Source organism: Triturus cristatus, chromosome 4_1, assembly GCF_964204655.1.
Source record: "Triturus cristatus chromosome 4_1, aTriCri1.1, whole genome shotgun sequence".
NCBI classification, from domain to species: Eukaryota; Metazoa; Chordata; class Amphibia; order Caudata; family Salamandridae; genus Triturus; species Triturus cristatus.
Window position 1 is genome coordinate 368,301,679 of NC_140585.1, and position 27,174 is coordinate 368,328,852.

The following is a 27,174-nucleotide window of genomic DNA, read 5'->3' on the forward strand; positions in this document are numbered from 1 at the left end:
AGGTGGAGCCGCGACGCTGTCTGCAGGGCTCACCGAGGTTCCAAGAGTTCCGTCGGATTTTGGGAGGATGTTCTTCAGCCGCGACCACGTCAGCAGGGCTCGGTTCGTTCCAGGATTCAACTGCCGAGGGTCCCAGAGCACCCCTTGTTATAGGGTGACTCCTCTTTGATGTCCGGAGCCCTCACGGGCAGGGGTCTTAGCGCCTGGGGGTCGTTTGTTGGGGGTTCCTGCCACGCTGCCCTTTGATCCTTTCAAAGCGGGGTCGGGAGGGATCCCAGACACGCAGCAGGCGTGGAGCCAGCCCTCAGGGTGGCCGGAGGGGCGATCGAAACTATCTCTTGGGAGGAGGCCAGGTGTGAATGAAACTACTCCTCCCTCTCCTGCTCACCAGGAGCTCTCTCTCCCCCCAGCCGGCATGGCGCGACTAGGCCGGGGTTGCGCTTGGGTCGAGGGCGGCCATCTGGGGTGCTGGGCCGGGTCACTGGAGGCCGCGAGGCCGATGGAAGGGGAAGGGTGCCCGGTGTCGGGAAGATGGAGGGGAGGACGTGGGTAGCCCCGGGTTCTGGGTCGGGTAGGCTACGTTAGTCAGGGTCGTGTGGGGTGTAGAGGTTAGGCTGGTGTTGCTACGGGTCTGGATGGGCCACGCCACGAGGCCGGGTCCAACACCTTGGGACACGAGTGTCCGCCCACTACATCTTGAGATAAACATGAGAGGGGTGGCTGGCCGCTGGGTTTGATGTCTGTTGCCCATGTCCCCTTGCTTATATATATATGTCAGCAAATTATTCAAATTGTTTATCTCCTCAGTTGCATATCTAAATCCATGGAGGAGGTACCATGCATTAGCTTTAATACCATGCTCTCTAGGGACCGCCAGGGTCCCAGTCGTTCCCATGCCCCTCATGGTGAACACCAATTTTGATTGTTGCGGGTTATGTTTTTCTTTCTTTCTTGTTGGGTTAAATGAAATTCACTGGATAATTTTGAAAATTCAGTGTGGGTGGGTGATAGGGCACCACATTGGGAATGCTTTATTAGAGTTGAAATGTTTATTGATGCTGCACGTCTCACCTTAGCATTCATCACCTTTACTGTTGTAGGTCACAAGACCCCTGGGCCGAAGTATCATCACTTCATGCTAACTTCAGAACATGGTCAAATTCATTGACCTAGGCGTAGTTATCTGGAATGTACACGGTATTAAAAAACCCGCAAAGGGAAACAGATACTGGCATATCTTAATAGACACTCTGCAAAAATTGTCTTTCTTCAGGAGACACATTTCTCCCCACGTGCTGATCATGCTTTTAATAGGAATTGGGGCACACATCGCCATTTCTCAAGTTACAGTTCCTATTAGTGGGGTACCTGTATCTTAATTCATGAAACTGTATCTTTTCTTTATCACTCACATTATTCGGACACAGAAGGCCAATAATTGATAGTACATGGAACACTGGGAACAGTACATTATTAGTTAATATATTTGACCCTAACACTGATGACCCTGACTTTTATTTCAATCTCCATTCCCGACTGGACAGCTACAAAGTGGATCATTTTACTATTGGTGGGGATCTTAATTTACCACTCTGCTTGCACCCCAACTCCACTGGCACTCACCCATCTGACAAACCCAAGGCCCTTGAGACACTCCAACACCTCATTGACACCTATATGCTGCACGATGCATGGCGTACCCACTACTCTATGCAATCCGGATACACTTTTTATTTGGCGCCCCACTCGGTCGACGATCTAAGCGGCTCCAAAGCACCTGGTCTTGACGGACTAACCGGGGCCTTTTATAAAATGTATAAGCAACAACTGGCACAGAGAATGCTGGCATTATACAAGGCAATGCAAGTCGGCACAATTCCCCCTAGGCTCCGAGAAGCAGTCCTCACTTTGCTGATGAAACCAGGTAAGATCCTGGTAACTGCGCGTCATTTCGCCCATTATTGCTGTTAAATTTAGATAATAAGATATTGGCTTAGGTGCTAGCACAAGGCTGGGTCTGCAATTGGAACAACTCATCTCCTCAGCACAGTCTGGGTTTGTTCCCCACCGGTCCATCTCCTTGAATCTCCAAACTGGTTTTGCCGTACGCAATAAAATGTCCCTCACCATCCCTGCTGCAGTGGCCTTGCTCGATGCAGAGAAGACCTTCGACTCCCTCGAGTGGCCTTTTCTCAAGGGTTTAGTCAGCAAACTGGGCATACCTCCCCAGTTTATATAATTAATTATGTTATTATATTTCAGACAGCATTCCCGATTCTGTGTGGTACTCGAAAAGGGTGACCGTTATCCGCCATTATAATTATAATGGCAATGGATCCTCTGGTTCGGGCGATGCAGGAGCGACACTTGTACTGCAGGCTTCAGCTTGTACATGGGACTCTACTAAGATCACTGTATGCAGGTGACATTCTACTGTTCATCCGCAACCCCCACCTCAATCTGCCCCCTATTATTCAGGAGATGACCAGATTCGGTGACTTGTCGGTCCTCCATATAAATTGGGGACAATCGGCGCTGTTCCTTTTAACAGACGCAACACTCCCCCCGGCTGAGATCCCCCTTAAGTGGGCGCCGGATAAAATCAAATACCTGGGCATCCACATCCATAGAGAAAAAGAGCAAGTTCTGTAACGAAAATATGGATTGGCATTGACGAATCTCCATACACAGGTGAAGAGTTAGATAAAACTATCCTTATCCATAGCTGGGCGAGTTGCCACAATAAAAATGGTTGTCCTGCCTCGCTTTTTATGCCTCTTTCCAAATATCCCCATTACCTTAACACAATACTTTTTCAATGCACTACGAGGAACTCTCTGGCGGTTAATATGGGCAAGAACTCGTCGCCATATTCAATGGGATATGCTCACACTCCCGTACGAGAGTGCCGGCCTGGGTGTCCCTAACCTACATCTATACTATTTAGCAGCTCAGTGTCATTACACATACAGTTGGTACCACCCTGACGCTCGAATACCTTATCTACGCCCTGAACAAGCGCTTCGACAGAACCACACACACCCAGATCCTTCCCAAGGGAACCCCACTCAAGGATACGGACATACAAACGCTGTCCACTACCTGTTGGGCATGGTGTCATATGTGCTGCATATTGGGTGGTGGCCTATTTTACTCTAAAGCCATCCGGCAGCATAACAACCTGTGGCTCCCACTCATTAGAGAGAAACTAGTACAACGCACCCTTCACAGATAGGATATCTGTACTATGAGGGACTTGTTCCCGGATGGGCATGTTACACCCCTTTTTGAGGGACCATGGAGCAGGGACACACCATACATGGACCAATTATTCTTCAGGAGACTGCGCAACACGCTACAATCGCTTATCCCTTCCTATCCCCTTCCTACTGACATTTTTGCTCCACTGACTATGACAGTGTTGGCTACTGAGGGAGGACGTATGATCTCTAGAATATACCGATCTTGTCTTGAATTGAAACCCAACACTACCACACAAGTGCGAGAGGTCTGGGCAACAGAACTTGGGGTAGAAATAACAGACAAAATGTGGGCATATTGCTGTACACAGACACAACGCATCTCCATCTGTCAACGCCACAAATTGCTACACTTTACATTTATACATCCATATTATCTATCCCCATTGGATATTGCCAAATTTGACCACACTAGACCTGATACCTGTGCTAAGTGCCGCGATGCGGGAGCTGACTTCGCAAACCTCACCTGGACTTGCTCAGTTGTACATGCATACTGGGTGACGGTGTTTGAACATATCTTTGCTATGATGGGCGTGGAGCTTGCACCTTGTACTCTAATGGCACTATTGGGAAATACACTTGAGGTGCCACGCAGAGCCCGTAGGTTGATATCCATGGCGCTGCTGCTAGCTAAAAGAGAAATACCATTGCGATGGGGCAGTGCCCCACTACCTCGGGATGGCTTGAGTGTATGTGTCGCTGTGAGAACATTATGCACAGCTACAACTCCTGACCTCAAGCCCCAAGGACTTCTGGACCCCTTCCGTGACTACCTATCATCTATGGAGTGTGAGGAAACGGATTTAAGTCCAGTTTAGTGCCCACGTCGAGTTATACATGTCTCTGAGGTACCAGATGTATGTAGTGCCCCGATGACAAGCGCTGACGCATAGTTATTAATGTGAAATATTTGTAAACTAGTGATACATGCCCAAATATGATGGTAGATTGGTCGGATTTCAAGAAACACCCATCGGGTGCTGTTGGGTGCACAGATGAATCAACGTGTTTCGGTGGTACAAATTGGTCAAACCATCTTCTTCAGGCTCACGATTACAGTGTTTCCCCACATGTTAATCTAGAATGATGAACTAGAAGCAAATTGCGCAGCCAGGATCTGCCACCTCTAGCTGTCCAATAATTTGCTCTTGGTTATGGTCCCCCACATTAGTTAGAGAACCATGGGTAAGCGGCATTGCACTTTACCCTATGTTTAAGGCCCTTACCTTCTTCCATATAGCAGTAAAGAGTAATTAAAAGGGTTGATAAAACACGGATCAGCCACCTCCAGCTCACCAATTTCTCAATAGGACTGCTCCTTACTGAAACACTCTGGTAGGGCTTGTTTTACGACATCCCTATGGTACCGTTTTAGGAATATCTGATAAAAAGATCGGTAATGGATAAAAATTCCTCAGGTTTCGATTCCCTTGACAGAAACACCGGGACACAAAGGTCTCCTCGCGTTATTCAAACGTTGTTTTATTGGACAGCTAGAGGTGGCAGATCCTGGCTGCGCAATTTGCTTCTAGTTCATCATTCTAGATTAACATGTGGGGAAACACTGTAATCGTGAGCCTGAAGAAGATGGTTTGACCAATTTGAACCACCAAAATGCGTTGCTTCATCTGTGCACCTAACTTTAACTCCAAGTAACCAACAGCACCCGACGGGGTGCTGTGGTTGTAAAAAACCTTTCTTGGTGTGGTGCCGTTGTTTGTTATCTCTATGTTTTGATTAATTACATTCTCCCATGTGTTGCAAATTCTGTAATTCTTTTATTAATTGTGCAATTTTTGTCAAATTGTTACATTGTTGCTTGTGTATGATCTTTTTTAAACCTAAATATTTTTATTGAATAAAACACTTTTATATTAGCTACGGTGTTCATGAAACTCACTGGTGATTTTTTATTGATTAGTGGTGTAAATGATGTGTTAGAATTTGTGGTATGCTAACAAACAAACCCAAAGGGAAATTGTTGCTGACTTAGTGATGTTGCATAGAAACACTAAAAAGTGTAGCAATTGAATTGAGGAAAATGGCATATAATTGCAGTCACATACATCAAAATTGAATGGACATCGTCGGTGCTGGGCATACTAGCTGTTTTAACTTGACAATCCAGACAAGACGTCATTATACTGGGGTAAGATAATACATAGTCCTTGGTTTTAGATCAGATTAGTCCAGTCCTCCATGCGGTTCAGTCCAGTGTGGAGACTATTTGTGCACAAAATCGATTGGAGTTCCTTCTTGTTAAGGATACCACTGATGTCAGAGTTACGGGGTGGTGATTGGATCACATTAATTACTTGCCAGAGTAGGTCGTCTTCTGTATGCCCTTGGGTAGTGAAGTGTTCCACAAGTGGCGCATTTGGTGTTTGGCATCTTCGGCGGCTTCGGTGTTGACATATCCTGATTCCGATCTTTTGCATGGTTTGCCCAATATAGATTAGATTACATGGGCATATAATTGCGTAAATAACATTTTGAGTATTGCAATTGGAGAAATTGGTTAAGGTTACATCAATGTTTGCATACACACATATTTTTGTATCAATTGTTAGGTGACAAGCACTACAACCGCCGCATTTGTAGTGGCCCCGTGTTGGTGGGAGGCCACATATCTCTGAGTGTCTGCGCGGTTTTCTTGGTGTTCAGAGTTGCCCTGACTAAGTCATCTTTTATGCTCTTGTTCTTCTTAAAGGCAAACAGTGGCCGTTCTAGTTTTAATTTTCCAGCATTAAGTACAGGGCAATGTTTTAAAATACATTTTTTGACTACATTAGAAATCGGCGAAAATGTAGTGACACATACCGTCTTCTCATCAATGTTCTTAGCTTTAGGAGTAAGGAGTGTTTCACATGGACAATACCATGCGCGCTTAAGTGAATTCTTGACGAGTTTGCGGGGGTAGCCTCTATTGGTCAGCTTCTTTGAGAGGATTTTGGCTCCCCTGAAGTAGTGTTTTTTTAAGAAAACCATTCCGCCTGATACGTAGGAATTGTGAGTATGGCAGAAAATCTTTCAATGCACATGGGTGATGGCTATTGTAGGCAAGTAGGGTGTTTTTTTTCAGTTGGCTTACGATAGAGGGTGGTGTAAAGCCTATCATTGTCTGCATGATTAAAAGGTCAAGCAAGTCTACATCTTTTTTGCTGTGTGTTAAAGTGAATTTGAGACCATTGCAATGGGCATTCAGCCATTCTTGGAACTGAAGAAGGGTTTCTTCAAATCCTTTCCAAATTAGAAAGACATCATCTATATACCTTCTCCACTCCACTACGTTCAGGGCAAATGGATTAAATGGGGACAGGATCTTGTTGGTTTCCAGCCAGTCCATGTATAAGATAGCAAAATTGGGCGCAAAAACTGTGCCCACTGAAGTTCCTTTAATTTTTTGGTAAAAAGTGTCATCAAATAGAAAAATTCTGGGACAGACAAATCTATGTTTAAATGTGTTTATTAGCATTTTCGATAATAGACAACAATATACAGGCAGAGGCATTAATTTGCAGCATAGCTTACAATTCTCAAATGCTCTTGTGCCAGGTTGAACATAGTACCAGAGCAGTAAATCGAGCAATATAAACAGTTCCGAATCGATAAGTGAATTCCTTTGTGGAAGACTCAGCCTAGTGCTGTAAACCAGTAACTTGAACTCCCCCTCACCCCCTCCCCATCCGATAGTCCGTATGTCTTGTCCGTCAAGTCCCTGTCTCTTGCCTTTGGCGTCAGCTACTGAGCCGTTGAGGATGGTTGTTGTTCCTTCCCTAAGTCCGTGAGCTGCAGCACTCTCAGATATTTGGGCTGGGTTATTTCATTGAACTCAGTTCAGAACAGTTGCAGGAAGGGGCTCCATACTTTCTGGAAAGAAGCGTCAGAGTTGTTCATTGAGGCCGATATGCGTTCCATTCCTAAGATGTGCCATATCCGGTGCAGCCAGCCTATATATGTGGGGGGGGGGGGTGGGGGGGGGGGGGGGAGGGTGGATGCCCCCCAGTGTGTCAGTATGTTTTGCAAAGCTGCCCCCAATGCCAGCCCCATCTGGCGGCCTCTCATACTTTTGAGCGGGAATGTGATTGGATTGGGGAGGCTCAGGACCACGTATACTGGGAGCCTTGGGATCTGTGCATCAAATAGCACATCCACCTCATCTAGAATTTTAGTCCAATAAGTAGACAGCACTGGGTATTCCCACAGAATGTGTAGCAGCGTTCCCCGATTGTCGCAGCCTCTCCAACAGGTAGGGCTCCTATTTGGATTGTCTCTGTGAAGGAGCGCCGGCGTAAGGTACCAGTAGCTTGCTATTTTCATAGCTATTTCAATACTGGCCACGTTACGGGCTGTGTGTTTTGCTCTGCAATAGATCCCCTCCCAGTCCTTCCCCGTGTAAGGTCACCTCCCAGTTTCCTCCCCCATCTACTTTGACTCGGCGTAGTCGGAGGCGGAGGGCCAGTTCGAATCATATCGTACATTTCAGAGATCAGCCCCTTTCATATTTGGTCAGTCTGCGGCTCCCCTGCTCTCTCGTCTCCTTTTGGAGCACCCAGTGTCTCCGTTGCAAGTACCGCAATCTCTTGGATTCGGGGATCCCGTACTCTAATTTCATTTGAGGGAATGGGATTATGCCTGTGAGGTCAAAGAGGTGACCCACCGAGCGACAGGAGATTCCCCGCCACTCCGCAAATGTCATATCTGACATCCCCGGGGCGAACTCGCTGTTCCCGAATAGGGGGTTCAAGGGTGACGGAAATGTTGTGAGTTTCTTGTTTCTCGCCACCCCTTCCCATACTTTCATTACTGACCGGGTAATCGGCGAGCCCATCAGACTGCGAGGGCGCTGTGACCTTTTCAGGAAGGGGACCTTCCACAGTGGGATACCTGTCAGCACTCTATCCTGAAAAAGCCAACGTTTTTTGGATTCTGGTCTCGCCCATTCTACTAAGTATCTCAGTTGGGCCGCTTTATAGTAGTTGAGGAGATCCGGTATTCCCAAACCGCGGTCCTCGGGCGCATATACCCTATATAGCCTTGCCCATCCGTGGGTGTACGCCTGCCCACACAAATTGGTTGGTGCTGCGTTGTAGTGAGACTATCACTCCCTTGGGGGGGGGGGTCAGGGGTGTGGAATTTATTAAAATATCTACTTGTCCATGGGGTAAGTTGCTTCATAAATCTACTTGTCCTGTAACAAAATCCACTTGTCCCTTTAGTGCCATGTAATGCGGCGACAAATAATGGCAGCAATTTAATCATATACGAGCTCTGAAATATCCTCTCTGATTATCCCAGGGCTCCTTCCATAGTGGGGTTTGAATACTAGCAATTCCCTTATGTTACCACGTTTCAGCAGAGCTACATATTGGGGCTGAAGGTAGTGGTAGGCAACAGTTCCAGGGTTGGAATGCCCATTTGAGTCTGTTCATACCTACTAACCTGTATGTTTTAAGGGTTTTCACTAACTCTTCTCTAATCCTTTTCCCATACTGAGAAAGGTTGGACATTTACTCCTGACAATGGCAAACACAAAACTTCTTCCAGGGTTGGGATACTATTTCTTGGCCTACTTGTGTAAAGTCTTGTGAATTCACAAAAGTAGTATATCTGTACTTAATACAAGGACATGGGTGCACTTTTGAGACTTTATTTAATAATTGGGCCCCTAATCAGGTCTGGCGTTAACCACAACCTTTTGTGTTTATTAAAATTCTGTCTGTCTCTCACTCGATCAGCTAGCTTCACTGTGAGTGACAGCATTCTGTTCTTTCACAAGGAGCATATCAACACACAGTCATTTTGTTCAGTGCCAGGAACGACTGTAGCAATGTGTGGCGTCGGCAGAGTTTGAAACAAGTACAATGCCTTTGGTAACAGGGACATTTTAACCACAGATACTCTCCCTAATAGGGAAAGGTGGTGTTTACTCAAGACTCCCAGGTCCTTTCCCGCCTGACGTATTAGCTTGGCATAGTTCAGACGGGTGGTCTGGAGAACTCTGGCCGCTAATTCCAGCCCCAGGTATGGGATAGTATCTATCGTTCTAATGCCAGACAGCCATCCTTCAGTGGGGTCCGGGGCGGGTTGTGTCGGATTCAGATTCAAGATCAGTGATTTATCCTCGTTGACCCGGAAACCCAAAACCTTGTTGAATGTTTCTAATTCCTCCTGGAATGCGGGAAGTGAAATCTTTGGTTCCGTCAATGCAGCTATCACATCGTCCGCATATAGGCTTATGGGATGCGTTTCCCCCCCAAATGGGATCCCTCTAATTCAAGGGTTGTCTCTGACCCTCTGTGCCAGCGGCTCTATGTACAGATCAAACAGGAGCGGAGACAACGGGCAACCCTGTCTAGTTCCTCTTTGAATGGCAAATGGTCGCAAGATGATGCCGTTGACTCTAATGGATGCTGTAGGCCCGTCATAGCAGCAACGTACCCATTCCCGAAATTTCTCCCCCAACTCAAATTTTGGCATCGTGTGCCCCAGGAATCCGCAGTTCACCCGGTCGAACGCTTTTTCAGCATCTACCGTTAATAAAAGCACATCCATTTGTGTTTGGTGGACTTTATCTATAAGGTGGAGTATCTTTTTTGCATTGTCGAGATTGAATAAATCCTGCTTGGTCAGGTTCTATTAGATTTGGCATATAGGACTGTGTGGCGAGTATTCTGGTAAATATTTTAAAGTCTATGTTAAGTAGAGATACCGGGCGGTACGAGCCACACTGCTGCTTGTCCTTGCCTGGTTTAGGTAGGATGTAGGACCACTGTTGTTGCCGCCAGCATCGTGGCCGGGACCGGTTGTGTGCTCCCAAAGGAGTTAAATAGTCTCGTCAAGACCGGGGCTAAAATGGGACAGAATTTCTTGTAAAAAAGGGCCGGGACCCGTCCGGGCCCGGGGACTTGAGCACCTTGAGGCGCGAAATCGTGCTGATGACCTCCTCTATGCGAATGGGGGAGTCTAATGTTACTGCCTGGTTCGGAGTCAGTGTAGATACATTGACGGGCTGTAAGTATGCTGTGATATCGTGTTCCGATGGTGTGTCTGCTGCATATAGATTCTCATGGAACTCCCTACAAGTGTGGGCTGTCTCCTGATCCCCTAGGGCGTCCCCCTGTCCACTCCTCCGTAGCGAGGAGACCATCGTCCTCTTTGGGCCCGTAACCTGTTTGCCAATAGTAGGCCCGTACGGTCCCCCCCCTTAAATGTAATAGGAATGTTTTAAATCGGATTGCTGACTACTACGCCCTATCTAAGTCAATACTGGCCAGCTGTGCCCTAGCTGCCTTCAGTTGTCGAACCCTAGGCGCTTCCGTCCTGCTATGCACCCGCTCCAGTTCTTGCACCTATGCTGCCCGATTTGCTCGTATTTCCTTGCGTTCTCTACTTTGAGCTGCTGGAATTGCTATTAGCTCTCCCCGTACTACTGCTTTCATCGCTTCCCAAAGTGTGGTGGCGGCAATGTCTGGGGTGTCGTTTAGAGTGAAATACTCGGTGATGCGTTTGCTGAACTACTGTTTTGTTGTGCAACATGGTTTGTTTAAGTCTCCAGATTCCGGATTGGAGCGGTCCTGATGTCATCTGTATGGTCAGTGCGTCATGGTCCGATAGGGCCACAGGTTCAATACTCGCTGCCTGTACCACACCATTAATCTCCCCCGCGCCCAAGAAGTAGTCTAGAGAATACAGTGTTGAATTGGGGTAGGCATCCCTCCAAATGTCTACTAGTCCCATCTCCTGACAGCTCTCCCTTTTGGAAGTACGAAGTGTGTGATCTGTCCTTGGTCGAATACATGACCATATTTAAGTTCTCCCCTACCAGTGTCATGCGGTTTTGTGGGCTCATAACGTCTGCAAGTGCCACTTAAAGGAATCTCTCTTGTCCCAAGTTGAGGGCATAAATGGAGCCCATCACTAAGGATTGGGTGCCAAACTGGATAGTGTACGCCAAGAGCCTCCCCTTGAGTTCAGCCACTTTCTCCTTCACTACCCCCTTGCAACGGTTGGATAGAATGGCCACCCCGGCCTTTTTCTCCCCTGTGGAGGAGAAATATTGTTGAGGGAACGCCCTCAAGCGCATGCGGTGGCAGTCTTTGGTAAGGAGGTGCGTCTCCTGCAAGAGACATACATCAGCCTCCGCGTGTTCTAGGTAGGATAGGACTGCGCGTCTTTCTACTAGGTTGTTGAGCCCCTTAACATTGAGTGTAACTATTTTCACTACCTCCTGAGCCATGGTAGTTGGTTACGGGCTGGGCTATGCTGGCTCCTATAGTGTAACATGTCCTCTGTCGTGTGGGAACCACCTTTCTGCAAGTCAAAACTGTGTGTGTCAGTAAGTGAACTCTTGCATGAATACTCTACGAGTACTGGGGACATTGCGTAGGGATGTGGCTTGGACATCGGACCCTCCCCTCCCCCTCCCTAATCCCTACAATCCAAACAACAGTTACCCCAAGGTATTGTCCAGGAGCCGCAGTACACAAAAGCATTGTCCAGTGTTCATCGGACATAGTCACGTGCACCTGGAAAAAAAAAGTTAGAAGGGGTATATCGTGGCTCGAGGTTCCCCGTCTCCCCGCCCCCAGCCGTCCCCCCAGCCCTGCTTATCTCAATTGCATGTGGCATCCCCCATAGATCATGAGCTGTCCTGAGATGCTGTGTCCTTGAGGAACGTCTCTAGAGCCGACTGCCGCTCCTGCACCATGGCTGTGGGGTCTGGCCCAGAGGACCAGAAGGAAGGCGCCCCCGTCTGACTCTCTGCCAGCGCTCCCGTGGGGGCCTGCATTCCTGACTGGCTGTGGCCTCCTGACTCTGCCGCTCCATGCCCAGTATCTTAGAGGCATCCTGTAGTGATTTGATTTGCTGAAGTTTGCTATCCCATTTAAAGATCAATCTGAAGGGGTGGCCCCAGGAATATGCCACTCCCTAGTCTCTCAACTGCGTGGTCACCTCCTTAAACTCTCTCCTTTTCTGTAGGGTGATGGCGGCCAAGGCCAGATATAGGGCTATTGAGTGACCCAGGTATTTGACCGGCTGTTTATCTCTGGCCGCCTTAAGAATACGCTCCTTCTAAGTCTGGAAGGAAGGGAAGTGTATCTGGTGGGGGCGCAGGAGCCCGCTTTTTCAACCCCACCCTGTGCGCGCGATCAATGCGGATCTCAAAGTCCGGCGGTGCACCCAAAATGTCCCGGAACATCTCTTGCAAGTACTGAACCAATTCCGCACTCCCTGGGCCCGAAGGAACTCCCTTCACGCGGATGTTATTCCGCCTAGAGCGGATTTCAAGGTCCTCCGTGTGTGCTTGGAGGTCGATCTGTTGTTTACGCAATCAGATCACTTCTTGCTGGAGCTGCACCACCTCTTCCTCTCTAGCCTACTCTTGCTCTCCCATGCTGGCCACTCTTTTAACGATCGTGTCCACATCACGTCGGATCTCTTTCACCTCGCCTGCCACCTCGTTCTTCAGTGTCTGGAAGTCCTCTTGCAAGCTGTTGAACAGTGTCTCAAGGAAGGCACGTGTGACCGGGGACTCTGCCTTCTTCACCTCGGAGGGCTGCTGCGATGGCAGGGTCGAACCCCCCCAACCGCCCGTCTGCGATGTTTTTGTCAACATTTCCTTCAGGGACCTGTCCTTCTAACCCTTATCGAGGACATGCCTACAGTGTGTGATAGGTGCTCTGGGGTGGGCCTTTTCCTCTGCGCTCTTTCTGCTACTGGTCAACGAGCTGCCCCCACTCTTTACCACTGGTTGCTCCTGGGTGTTACACTGTGGGCTCCCTTGTGGACTAACCCTCTGGTTATTGGGGCTGCTGTGGGGGCTCGTGCGATCTTGCGCCCCCTATAAGACTGGCAGAAGTGTGTGCTCACGCACCCTGGCCCCGGGATGTTGGTCGGCTCGTTATCGCTCTTCAGCCCCCGGTGTGCCTCCTCTTGTGTGCGCTGCCACCCACACTGTCCGCGTAAGCCGCCGGGTGTTTCTTCGAGGCGGTAAGCGCGGATGTTTCTCTGCGCCTACCCGGTCTCCCAGTCGTTGCTGCAGGCCAATCCAGCCAGCCAGCAGGTTTGGCCACTTGTCTGTGTCCCTGCTTACTTCATTCCTTGCCCCTGCAGTGCTCTCGGCTGGCTGATCACCGCCCTGGCTATGTCGCCACCCCCGTCTCCTCTATACCTCTGCACGCCAGGCAGAGACCCTGGCCGATACTCCTTGAGGCGGTCCCCAAGCAGGACCGGACGTCTTACTCTCCGCGGGGCCTGCACCGACTGTGCGCTCTATTAGGCCGCTTTAGCCCCCTTTCCTCCTCTGGTCTGTCCTGGCCTCGGTGCACACCCTTCCGCTAGGCCGTCACGGGTGGTGCTGCTCACCCGTGGCCCCGTTGGTCCCTCGACTCTGCCCCGGGCCCGCTCAAGTGCCGCTGTGGCTCGTGATGTCAGGGCTACCGCGCTGTATGTCTCTCTGCAGCCCTCCAGCTCACTCCGCTGCGGGTCTCTGCCCGGCTAGCTCCGTGCCCAATGCCTCCTCTTCTGCTCCGCTGTTTTGTACGGCCTTGCCAATGCTCGCCCCCGCCGGCAGACGCACCAGCCACCGCTCAAACTCATGATGCTGTGCCGGGGTTGTGGCAGCACCACCGCAGCCCCTTGGGGCTCCTGTCCTCCGCTCGGGGCCCACTCCACCGTGCCGTAGTAGTGCTTCAGGGCGCGGACTGCACCCCCTGCTGCCACTCCGGCACCCGGGCCTTGTCTGCATGCCTCCACTCGCTCTGTTGGCCAGCCGATTGTCCCCCACACCAGTCGATCTATCTGGCCGATGTTCTGCGAGTCGTACACTCTGCTAGCTCCCGCCGGCTTGGTCCGCAGCAGGTCGCGGTCCGTCAGGCCTCACCTCCACCCTCTCCTCATAACGATGGGTGTGTGCTCTCTGCCTCATTGGCGGCCCCCACGTCTCAGGTCTCACCACTTCTATAAGCAGCACCTGTGGGGGTCTTGGCCACTGCTATTCCGCCTACTCCGGTTGGCTAGTGAACTGCATCCTCAGCAGGCCTGATGGGTATCCGCCACCATTTTCCTTCTCGGCTTCGTTGCGCGCCGGAGCTCTGTTTCTGCGCTCTGCAGCCTGTCGATGTGGCGCCGTTCCGGTCAGTCCCCGCCGATGGCGACGGCTAGGACTCGGCCACTCTATGCTTGGCCGTGGGGGGTAAAAATGCTTGGATTTGGGCCAGATTGGGCACCGGGAGCAGGGAGACTGGGGGAGACACGTCCTACCCGCTCGCCATCTTGGCCACGCCCCGGACAGACAGATTTAGAGGAGATGTCAAATGAATGAAATCGGGACTAGATGGGACGGAGTCTTGAGTTTAGAATATTCTGAATGACATCAATACCCTCCTCCTGCGGGATATTGGTATACAATGACTCCACATCCAGGGTACAGCGTATACACTGCTCGGAGTCAAAAGAAAGTTCCTCAACCAGATAACCATGCCCATACTGTATTTTATATAGCACTCAGTTTCAGGTACGAACCCTTTTATAAAGTAGTCAACGTACCTGCCGAGAGGCTCTGAAATAGAGCCGCATCCAGATACAATTGGGCAACCTGGTGGGGTCTCCACATTTTTGTGTACTTTAGGGAGGGTGTAAATCACCGGTGTCCTGGGTGATTTAGTATTTAAATATAAGAATTCATTTTTAGTGAGGAATCCCTTAGACTTTCCTTCTGTGATGTCATGAATGAGAGTCTTTATCACCCTCGTCGGATCAGATGCGAGTCTTATGTAGTGATCAGTTCTGGACAATTGCTTAAGAATTTCTTGTTTGTAAGTATCTATGTCTTGGAGTACGATACCCCCTCCCTTGTCCGCAGGTTTGATAACCACAGTGCCATTTTGTTTTAATTTCAGTAGGGCATTTTTCTCTTGTAAGGGGAGATTGTATGGAATGAACTTGTGTTCCTGTTCTAGGCTCATAATCTCTTTAAGGACCAGTTCCTCGAAGGTCTGTATCTCTGTTGGTAGGCTCTTATGTGGTGGAGAAAAGGTAGAGGGAGGACGGAGCAATGTGTATGCTGTATGCGTTGCATAGGGTTTATCAAGAAAGGCGGCTTGTAAGCGTATCTTCCTGAAAAAAAGTAGAAGTTCCATCTGTAATACGAGAAAGTTAGGTTTGACAGTGGGAAGGAAGGATTGTCCCTTACTAAGCAGTGCAATTTCCTTTTCAGAGAGTTGGTAATTGGGAAGATTGAAAATCGGAATGGATTCCTGTTTGAGCATGTTACACATATTTGTGGTCGAGATTGCGTCTGTATTGTATGTGGGTGGTGTACTTCTATTTACTACTGGTAATAACTTTGTCTTGTCTGCCTGTACCACGATTGGCTTGAAGTCTCTGATCTTCGTCTAAAAAAAATTAGTGTTAGTGTTCCTATTCCTAGACGTGCTTGGGCCTTCGCCTGATTCTGAGTTATCGGATGATTTGGCGGATGTGTCAGAAAAACCAACAATGTTATGTTGTTTATTAAATCGTCCCCACAGATGCTGTGCTCGAGGTGCCGAATATGATCGGTTCAAATAAAAGTCCTCTTGCAAGTAAGGGTAGGTTCTCTCGATCTTATAATTCTTAATATCTCTTTTCACCTTGGTCGTTTTTTTATTTTGCTCTATCCTATGGAATTCAGAGACAGTTTTTTCTACTTTTTCCAAAAGTGTCTTTGCATCTATGATACAACTGTTTTCCTTAATTTGTTTTTCTATGTCCTTAATCTCTACCTCAAGTTTACTGGTTTCTTCTGTCGCTATATCAATGCCTAAGACCATTCAATGTCTCGAGCAGGTTGTCCCAATGTAACTGGAGCCAGTTAGGTATTTCTTACTGTCAGTGAAGACTCCAGGAATATTGCATACTTGTAGTCCAACTGGTATTGTGTCGGTCTTTAAGTAGTCAGTTATCATGCGTGCCATGAGCTGTAACCGGATTAATTTATTTTGGGATTTCTCCAACTGGTCAAATATAGAGCTTTCAGTGAGGCTCAGGGTTTCTGGTGTTTCTGAGAAGAGGGATGGACCCTCCAAAATCTTTTTAATGTACTCGTCTGAATACAGGGGAGCGTGGTGTGACATACCTCCCAGAAGGGGAAGAACAGGAAGGGAAAACACAGGCAAGGGAGGATGGTGGGCCCACTAACAATTAGTAGGGGGATATAGAAATCTGTTGATTTCCATAACCCTTGCCACTTCCTTCTCACTTTAGGTTAATGTATTGTTTCCACGTTTTATTTTGTTTTCAAAATAAATTGCAATACCGTCCATTCGGATATTAATAGACCCAATCCTGATTGTAGTTTTGTGGTTATGTTTATGTATCTCATTTGAAAGGGACCTCGGTCTCTAATAATTTAGAGAGATTAAGAAGGCACTTACTATAGCGAGTTCTAAGCAAAGGATCTGTACTGGAACGGCCTGACCACAGAGGCGTGAGCTCAATTTAAAACTGCCAGCACCGCTTATTTTAGTTCATGAAGTCACCTTTTTTCACTCTTGTTCACCCTTGCACCTCTTGGGGAAACTAAAAATATCAGCCACTGATTGATAGTCAAGAAACGCTCAATTGATCCTCATTAAATTCCCACCTTTAAGAACGAGCCTTACTTGAAGTAATCCTTCTACGGAAGCACCTCAACAGTCTGGAACTCTCTTCTGCTGAGCCTTCACCTCACCATGGCTCCTTCAAAAAAGACCTCATATCTCTTCTCTTTGAACAACATCGGCCTAACCAGCTCCTTCCCCCTCTCCAATCGCATACCATCCTCAACTTGGACAAAATATTGATGATACTCACGGAGTACTATTCCACCTGTTTTTCACTGCTTTGTTTTGTTATGTATAGGTGTAAAGTGCTCCTGGGAGAGGCTAACCTGGCATTGACCCCCAACCTTAATTTCCATGTATAGTTTCAATTTCTTATTGATATGTTCTCGCTTTATTGTGAAGTGCTCTGATACCAACTGGCCATGTGCGCACCAGCGCTAAACACAAACTACTGAGAGGCCTCAAATTATTTTGGATTAAGGTAATTACAATTGCCAGCATGCTTAATGCTTCTGATTAATAAAACAGATGGTCTGAAAGTCACCCGCATAACACTAGACCTATTGACAGCAGGGAGAATAAAAGATGTCTACGAAGTCGAGAACGGCTAATGCACACTCCAAGTGAAACTGGCCTCTTTGGTAGAACTGTGTTGCCTCACATTCTAGTTTTAGAAGAAGCACCTGTGTTTAAATAGCAAGGTTATTATTAAGGGCTCGATGTACTAATGTTGGGAATACCGATTTCCTAATTGCGATTCTCTCCGAATCACAATTAGGAACTCGGTATTCCCAATGATTGAAACTCGTTTGAGTTTTTTTAGCAGTCCTTAGTGGGCCGCAAATAGACATACCTCATGCAAATAATGATGTAGGTAGCAATTTGCGACACATTAGGAATCGTAGCCATCACAGGGATGGTGGGCTGCTATGGTCATCAGACCACCATGTCCGATTTCTTTTTAATAAAGCAATTGTTTTTTATTCAGCCTGAAAAACGTGATGTGTTTAAAAAGAAAAAAGAATGAAACTTTGCATTTTAATTTTTTTAAGAGTAAGGAGCGATCTGTGGGGCCACTGCTTGCTCCTAAAAAATATTATTCTTTACATTCTCGAAGGGGAAGGGAGTCCCTCAGGGTGGGATACCACCAGTTTTAAACTGGTGGTAAAGCATCACTGTTTTGCGACTGGAATTTGTTGCAAAAACAGTAATACATATCATACCGATTTGGTATTTGGAAGGGGTGCCCTAAACACGCCCCTATTAAATATGCAATCTCAAATGCAAAATGCGACTCAGTAGCAAGTTACCGATTCACATTTTGTCTCTTTGAATTGGCCCATTTGCGACCGTAAAATGCTTTGTACATGTGGCCCTTAGTGCCTTGAGACCACAAAAGTGAATTCAATTTGCCAAGTGTTACTGAGAAACTGTAAAACCAATTTTATTGAAGTCTCTGGCAGCTCTGCCAAGTATCATACATCTAGTGTTAGAGTAACACATTTTTACGTAATTGCCACATTGCTGCAAGGACTAACATTTGTCATGCTAATCAGTTGATGCCAACCAACTGTGTGTTTACCTAAAAAGTGTTTAGCCTGGGTGCCAATAAGTTGCATCCTGCTCCCTGGCTGGCTTAACCAATATTGAGTCTAGAGACAAAATGCCGACACATCTCTTGTCCATCGTGGGATTATCCTTCCCATGCAACTCCAGATTTGGGATACATTACGGCTTCCCTGATGACTAACATTTCCATTGGAGGCTTGAGCTGACACTCAAGTCATAATAGGATTCATTTTTGATAGAGTGCACTGCCTGCTTCCTGGGCAATTTAAACCAGAGAGGCATCTGGCCTCAACTATGAAGAGAAACAGGAGAGACTTTCACAGGTGAGCCAGAACATCTTAATGGCCCCCATGCGTCCTCAGAGGCTCGACTCAGTTGTAGTGTCCTACTGGACACGCTTGTGTCTCAGCAGGCTCTAGATTTACCAGCTACTCCCTCGCGTCCTGAACACACACCCACCCACCCCACCCATCCAACACAGGCGTCAGATGTGATGTGGGCATGCTAATAAAAGGGCCCAAGTTCACGTGCTTGTGGCGAATTAACCAAGTATCATCCAGTAGATTAGAACACGAACAGAAAGGGTCAGGGCACTCAGAGCCTGCACCAGTAAGTGTATGTTTTTTTGAAATAAGGGAAATATGGTAGTGCAAAGAGCTGAGAACTTGACCCTTCTCGTTCCCACAATTTTGGATAACCAAAAACACAAAATACAGAAAAGCTCAGCACCTACCCAAATATAAAGACTGATTACCAACAATGTGATACAGTATTTGAATAGACAAATAACAAGTAAAATCTAATTTGGGAGATTACTCTTTACTTGTTATATGTCTATTCAAATACTGTATCACATTGTTGGTAATCAGTCTTTATATTTGGGTAGGTGCTGAGCTTTTCTGGATTAAGTATCATCCAGTGTCTGTGTCCATCATTTTAATAGCATGGGGGCCTAGAGCCCACAACTCTACAATGGCAACAAGTGGGTCTTACCCCACATGTGAGCAAGCAGCCGCCTCGCAGCTCCTCGAGGGAAGAAGAGTAACCAGCGCATGAGGTACCGCTACTATCGCTTGCCCAGGAAGAAGACGGCAAGCATTATTGCTGGAGTAGACCAACAACTAGAGAGTGCTGCCCCTAGAGGTGAGGCATGCAGCACTGCTCACCTGCCTGGTGAGGAGTTGTGAACTGCGCAGTGCCGGAAAGAGACATGGCGGCCTGGTGAGTAGCTCTCCCTGGCCAATGCAAGTTGCTGAATGATGGTGAGGCACTCTGACAGCAAAAGAGCTGAGCCCGCACAAGCCCTGAAAGTCAGGACAGTCACTGCCTGCATTACTCTGCTGCTCTATACCAGCACAGAGCCAGTAGAGCTCCTGTAACCTCACCTCTAACAGCACAGCGCATGTGCTGCACCTCACCAACCTGAAACGCAAGCAAGAAGTACAGGGACATTGCCAACAACGAAAAGCATGAGCCAGGGATGCACCGGCCCTGAGTAAGCCCCTGCTACGCCCGGAAGAGCCTGCTGACGCTCTTAGGTCTAGGAGGTCTTTGGCGCAAGCAAGGAGTGCCCCGATGCCCCTCACAGAGCAGTGCGAAAGCCAGCTGTCCTGCCACCCACCTGGCCTGAAGCGCACCATGAGGTAAGTTGAAAATAGAACCGGCGCGCAACGAGACAAGAGGTATGCTCCCCCAACCTGCAGTGGTGCCAGTCAGCGGCGCTGCCTGCAACCATCTGTCCCAGGGAGCAACAAGCATGTACAATGCAATGGTCTCGGCATTGTTAAAGTTAGAGCTATTGGCATTGCTCATGACATTATTTTTGTTTATGTTTTTGTTTTTAAAACATTTAAAGAAACGGCATTGTTATTTACAATGTCAATAGCTCAATCTCTCTCAAATGCGAGACCTATTGCATTTGCACCCACACACAGAGCCACACACACAAAGCCACCCACACAGAGCCATTAAATAAAGCATGTGAAATGTAAGCAGGAACAACTTAACGCTTTTACATTTATGCAGAAATCAACAAGTATTTTTGCCTGAAAACTACAGGGCCCAGAAAGGACCCATTTTAATGTCCACTGCTTATATGTTTACAAAACGTAAGCAGTATGGCTTAAAAACACCTTGGAACATATTATCAAGGAACGGCGATAATGTTATCGCTGTTACTTGATAATATGGCCCCACATTCATGAACACAAAGCCGCCCTACACATTTTGTATTGCAATACCTCCAGGTTTGGCGCACTTCCCCAGGGGGGCGGGGGAACAGCGCTTCACTGGCAAACTCTGTAAAATGACGCTAATGTTTTTGGGATTTGAATAAAACCAATCTGCCCACTTTAAGAACACTCCGTCTTGCTTTATTTAGTTATTGTTAGGCTGATTTGTTGATTTATTTATGTCAATATATAAAAGCATGTGTGTGCCTCCTGACTAACGTGTGATGTTATTGTGTGTGTGCCGAGAGAGAAGTCCTCTGTTTGGTCCTTGGGTAGAAGGAATAAAGGAAGGAATGAGAAAAGGAAAGAGTGACAGAAGTGGTAAAACGAAGGAATGAGTTAAGGAAGGGATAAAGGAAGGAAGGACAGAAGGGAGGGATAAAGGAAGGAAGGAGAGAAGGAAAGTAGAAAGAAGGGAAAATGATAGAAGGTATGAGAAAGAAACTGTAAAATGAAGGGAGGAAGGACAGACGGGAAGAGAAAGGAACGAAGGGAGATGCTGATTTATTCTAAAGGCAGCTTCCATAAATACCAGTAAAGTCCCAAACAAACTCCGAGAACTTCAGGGCAGGGATGAACTGTGGAGGCAGAGATGAACTGTGGAGGCAGATACCTATGTAACTCCCACCCCTCAGAAATCCTTGCTCAGGATACATAGTAAGGGTACAGAGTACCTTCAACTGAGCCCCGCCTTGCTGCTGCACCAGGCTTCACCCGGTACCCCGTCTCGGGACCGGGACTGCAGGATGGGGCCCGCGAGGCCCCAGGCTGCCTCCTTCGTTGTGGGTGCTGTCCAGTGCGGGGTGGGCTCCCGCCTGGACTTTCTTCAGCGCGCACCGGGGCTCCCAACAGCGCACGGGAGCCCCATTTGAGCAGACACTTCCTGCTACACCGCAGGCTCCGCCCAAGTCCCGGGCAAGGATGCCTGGCTTCCTGTGGGCCGCGGCGGTGATTGTTGCTTCGGCAGTAAGAGTGGTAGGCTCCCTCGTAATTTGAATATAAAATAAGCGGGGTGGGCACCCGCCATCATCAAGAAAGCAAACACCAGTGAAGTGGGCACTCGCAAACGAAACAGCGAATCGTCTAGTTTTTCATCAGATAAAATCGCGAGGCCACCGAAATTGCACTTGCAGTTCTACATTTAAGAACAGATTTCACTGAAAGTTACAGATTGTCATGAACATTACTCGTTCGTGAACATTCTGATTTGCATAGAGCACAGTCTTACCGCGTGAAGGCACAGAACAGACATTGTGTTTGGCCAAGGTTTGGCAAATAATGACGCGCGCACCTTTTTTTTTTTTACTTTTACAAAACCCGCCCTGCCAGTTCCAGGCGGACAAAAATAGAACATGGCTATTCTGTGTGTGGAGTGATCACAGCAAATGTTTTTAGCCTTTATGCAGGGACGGCTTTGTGGTACTGCGAGCGGATTGTTGCTGCTCCGTTCCCAGTCCCGCCGCGCACGAAATGGCCGAACCTTCGGATGCAAAAAAAAAAACAAACACGCCCACCAGCGAAAAAAGGGCCGGTCTGCGAAAATTAGCAAAAAAAACGCCCCCGAATCCGAAAAGGACGGGGCCTGTTCGGAGAGACAAACCTCTTCTCCAATGGCTGGCCAGCATTCAAGAGGCCAGCCAATGGAGAAGAGGGATGGGTTCAAGCCCCTCTTCTCCAAGTCATTAAATCTTGCGAGCGAGACTGCGCAAGCGCAGCGTTCTCTAGCCGAGACCTAAAAAGGAGGGAGAATCACCCTCCAACTATGCACATTCAGACCCCCAGAGAGACCCAAGCAGGAGCGCCTCCCCCGTGTGGTGCACATTTGCCGTGTAAGAGACGCCTGCATGCTCCTGCAGCTACACTGCGAGCCTGCTGGGTCCCAGCCAGCAGGAAGAAGGTCGAGGCGGGAACGTGTGGCCTAGAAGGGACCATTATGCTGTCAGCCCTGCAGCCGGCGATGCTCCCAGCGTGGGCCGCGTTCCCCTTACCTGCACCTGACTCGCCAGTGCCGGTGTGGCGCATGGCACCAGCAAGGCTGCCTCAGGCTCTGTAAGCAGCTGCTGTGCCACCTAATGGTGCCTTATCGCACTGCACCTTACCAAAGTCCCGCACCGGCATCCAAACATTTTAAAATAACAGTCAAGCTGCCCTGCCTAACGAAAAACCTGCAAGGCCCCCTGCGGCCTCTGGAAGCATCTGCAGTGCTACCTGGTGGCCACTGTACCACACCGCACCCTCTGCAGCCGCGGCAGCCCCATATGACAAATGCAGCCAAAGCCAAGTACGGGCATAAGGAGCACCGCAACACAAAGAAAGCCAGCACTCACCTCACAGCTGACTCAGCAGCACCCGCAGAGAGGAACTGGCGCCTCCCATGTACTGCGAGGCCTGCAGCGTCAAGAAAGCTGCAGCGGCCTCTTTAAGTAACTATCGCCATCTGGAGGTCGCTCACGGCACCGCAACACGGCCCTGTCGGGGCCAAGACTTTAAGGAGGGCATGCCACGCTTTCCACCGGCATCAGCAAGGAGTTTACAGAGGTTCGCCACCAGAGTACCTGCTGCGCTGAAAGCAGTTTCCCAGTAGCGTGAGGAAAGCCTAAGATGGACGAGAAGAGTGGCCCGCATTCCTCCTAGCAGCGGTCTGCCACCTCGACAAGGAAAGCAAAGCAAGCATACACGTAGCCAGCCGAGGGCACACTTCAAGAGACTATGTTGCTTACAGAGAGAGCCTGGTTGCCTGCCAGGCTCCCAGCACTTCCCCAGAGAAGAGAGGGGAGTAAAGGCCTAGTATGGACTTAACGGAGCAAGACAGCATCTACATCTCAACTGTGGAAGCACGGCCCCGCAGTGGGCCAAAGACGGCACAGAGTGTCTTGCTCCCACACTGCCTCAAGACAGAGTCTCCAGTGGCCCAATACAGGCAAGATGAGAGTCACACACTCCCAGTGGTAAGCTGCCACCAGACCATGTGCAGAGAAGACGTGTGCCATGTGGCCGGACACCACATAACACTGCAAGCTAGAAGGAGCTTGGCACGACGTCACATTGTGAAGAAAAAAGAAGAGAGAAAGGAGTGTGACCAGATCAGTCGCGATGAAGAATCGGACGAAACACAGATGCACAAGATCACAGGATGAATAGACTGAAGACCCGGCTACTACTGGAGAGTGCCCCACAGACGCAAGCCAACCACCGAGGGGGAGCGATGTCTCTAGCATCAGCATAGAGGGAGAACCAAACATTAACCACCAGCAAGCACAAACTGCATTTCTACTCCACGCTTCCCAGTGCGACCATCAGTTCCCAAGCATCAGCTGCCCAAGACAGATGGCAACCTTGCTCACAATCGCAGATGCCAAGGGAGAAGAACGAGGACTCATACCACCACAAGAGTGCACCCGCAGACAAAACACAGCCACCAAGGCAGAGCAACATCCCTGGAGATAGCTCAACTGGAGAACCACATGTAAACCACCAGAAAGCGCAAACTGAGTCTTCCCCCCTAAGCTTCCCAGAGGGACCATCAGTTCCTAACATTAGGCAGTTCAAGTCAGACAGCATCCCTGCACGCGACAGCAGATGCCAAGGGTGAAGAACAGCAGCAGCAAAGACCACACGCTAATTGGTTGTCAAGTCTCTCCAGTCATCCTCACTCCAGGCGAATCATCATCACCTGTCATACAGGTCTAATGGCAACCACATCATCACTGAAACGTGCATCACCCAATCCAACGAAGGAGCAAGTCATCACCGGGGTGGAGTCTTACACCCACAATGCACCAAGAGACCAATTGTCCAGTGACTATCTGACATCACATCTGCCACTCTGTCCTGTTGGTAAGCACACCGACCATTGTGTCACCTACCCTGCGGTTGCACGAACAATGTCGTTGGATTCTGTCAGTGATCCTGCAGCGGCCCCCAGGCAGCCCACAAGCAGCCCACAGTACCGTGGCAGCCCCACAAAATGGTCTCAAGGACATTCCTGCACAAAGGGATCCTTATACGAGAGATGATCTGGAAGCGGCTCCACCAACAAGGTACCGGGAGGCGCCGAGGCTTCGGAAGGATAACGTCCCTAGCATCATTGAGATCATCCCAATTCTAGCAAGACTGGTCATCACGGTGCCCAGATACCTTACACCTACTGAGAGCACAAAATAAGGCTAGCACACCACTACATCTTTTATGCACCAATGGGTATTCCCATACAGGACAAGGCTCTGTAGCGGGACTCCACTGATGCTCCTGATGCACCATGTCTGAGCTGTCTGACATCAACAGCATCACCGCAAGAGCACACAAGCCCACCCAACAGTGTATAAGTGGACACTGATCAAATGAAGACCGCCAAAGAATCCGGACTCCATCTACACCTCGTTCGTGGCCAGTGGTAACTGGTTAAATTATGGACATGTGTTGAGATGACCGGGTGCTCTCAACTGCATCTGTCCACCGTTGCCCTGCGTACTGCCTCTCGAGGCAGAGAGACTAAATGGTGTCTTGAGGGCATAGTTGTGTTTCCATAGGTTGGACTTGTTTTGGTTTGAATAAAGTTAGGAAAGAATGTCTACTTCTTTCCCAACGACCGCATCTGACATCCATCCGCATTGTTACAGTTACTGTCAGCTTTCACGAACAATCCCAGTTACTTTTGCCTTGAAAAAGCCCCTGGCCAATCGGCCAACGGGCGAAACACGTGTCGGCTGTTTTTCTGTTTCTTTCCTCAGGTACAAGGTGTAATTAAGAAAAATTAAAAACAAAATCAAGAAACCACACAACAAGAATGTTACCCTTTTATTTTATGGGTACAAACCTCCACCAACTACCTATATCATTTTAGTAGCATGTGGGTCTAGGGCCCACAACTCTACACCAGCCCGACCGGCAGTCTGAATCGTATTGACCGGTGTGTTTTTGTCCCCACTTCATGGTCAGTTTTCACTCACTCGTCCTCTGCCTGAGACTGAAAACAGGGACACCGCTAAGCGCTTCTTTGCCCAGACAAGGTGTTTTCATCATAAAAGGGTTTGGGGGCCTCTTCCCTACATATACAGGTAATATTAATTCACTGCATAAGTTTGGATGGCCTCCAGTAGCTTTGCTAAAGTTAAAACAAAGCAGCACATCTCAGGCACCTCTGTGCAGGGGCTGTGAAAGGGAAATATAACTGCCTCTCGAGGCTTCCCCGCTATTCCTGCCATATGACGCAAACCAGGGGGTATAATTCTTTAAACAGAGCCATTCACTTTAACACGGAAAGAGGACTACCGCGCTTGAAACTAAGTGACACAAATGCTGTTATGTAGTGAGGTTTTCACAAATAACCCACTAAAATTGTTTTTAGTGAGTGTTTCTCCATCTTTGGGCCAACCACGGTTAGTGAAATGGCTTATTTTGATATCACAACTATTAAAGATTTTTTTTTAACTTATGAATCGTTTGATCCCTCTGCTTTCAGTAAGCGAACACTAAATTATGCAGAATTGTCACTGGCTTTTTACTGCTGAGCTGCAATTGTGCGTCCTTTCAGAGATCTGGGAACTAGCAAAATAATTTAGCGTCTCTCAAAAGCACTCCTCTTTCTACCCTGATTTTCTGAATGACAATTGCCCTAATAGCATTCACACATGGCGCTTAAATACATAAAGCAGTCTATTCTAGTCTATTGACGACTAATTTGTACAAAAATAAATAAATAATGAGAGCAAAGGTTAGTTTGCATTTAGAGTTCTAGAGGCCATTTTATTTCACATGTATACTTGCCCGTACAAGAAGAACCCTTCGGAGAGCGCGGTGCAACAGCAGTTTCTGCTTACCTTGCAGTCCCTCAGACCAGGGTACAGAGAAGACATTTTCGAGCCTCCCAGATAACAAACACTTCCTTCTTTCGCGGACTGCTCGGAAGCTTACGCTCGTGATTTTCACGTAGCGTTTTTGTCGGCGAATCACGCTCCTCCCCACTGAACATGGTGAGGGCGGGGCAATAGAAAACCCCTCCCTCGGTCAAACCAGGCAGAAACAGTGTGCTTAAGAGCTAGCACAGGGGCGTTCTCTGTCCTCCGCTGCTCGTTATTTCTCATACATGCCAATATACCCGACTCGCCCGGGAGACTCCCGGATGCTGTAGCAACACATTGCTGTAATTTGTCTCTTGCCTAAAAATGCCTCCGCTTCAATAGAAGTCTCCCGATAATTTTTTTTTAACTCTCCCACTTTCCCGTTCGAAAATGTTGGCATGTATGATTTCTATTCATAAGCTCCCTTCAGGACACTGGCGTCCTTAGGCGTGGGTTTCGCACGTATTGCGCTAAAGACAATAGTGGGGGAGCCACCTATAACTGGCGATCATGAAGACTGTGCATGTGTTTTGTGACTATATAGATATGTATATATATATATATATACACACACATATATATATTCACTGAAAAAACCATAGGTTTCACACAAGTTATAGTTAGCTGTACATTTCACTCGTAAAAAACCAATGAAATTCCACGTTATAGTTAGTGCAGGCAACTA

The 27,174-nt window shown here is 48.2% G+C and overlaps 1 protein-coding gene across 2 annotated transcripts in view; it reads right to left on the reverse strand.

Annotated features, from left to right (window-relative positions):
- Positions 1-26,614, reverse strand: part of TTC38 (tetratricopeptide repeat domain 38) — a 508,844-nt gene extending 482,230 nt beyond the window's left edge. For both annotated transcript variants that reach the window (XM_085652408.1, XM_085652407.1), the window contains exon 1: positions 26,469-26,614. In XM_085652408.1, the coding sequence (XP_085508534.1) occupies positions 26,469-26,504 (36 nt within the window). In that variant the 5' untranslated portion in view covers positions 26,505-26,614. The remainder of the gene's footprint in view (positions 1-26,468) is intronic.
- Between the last annotated feature and the right edge of the window lie 560 nt (positions 26,615-27,174).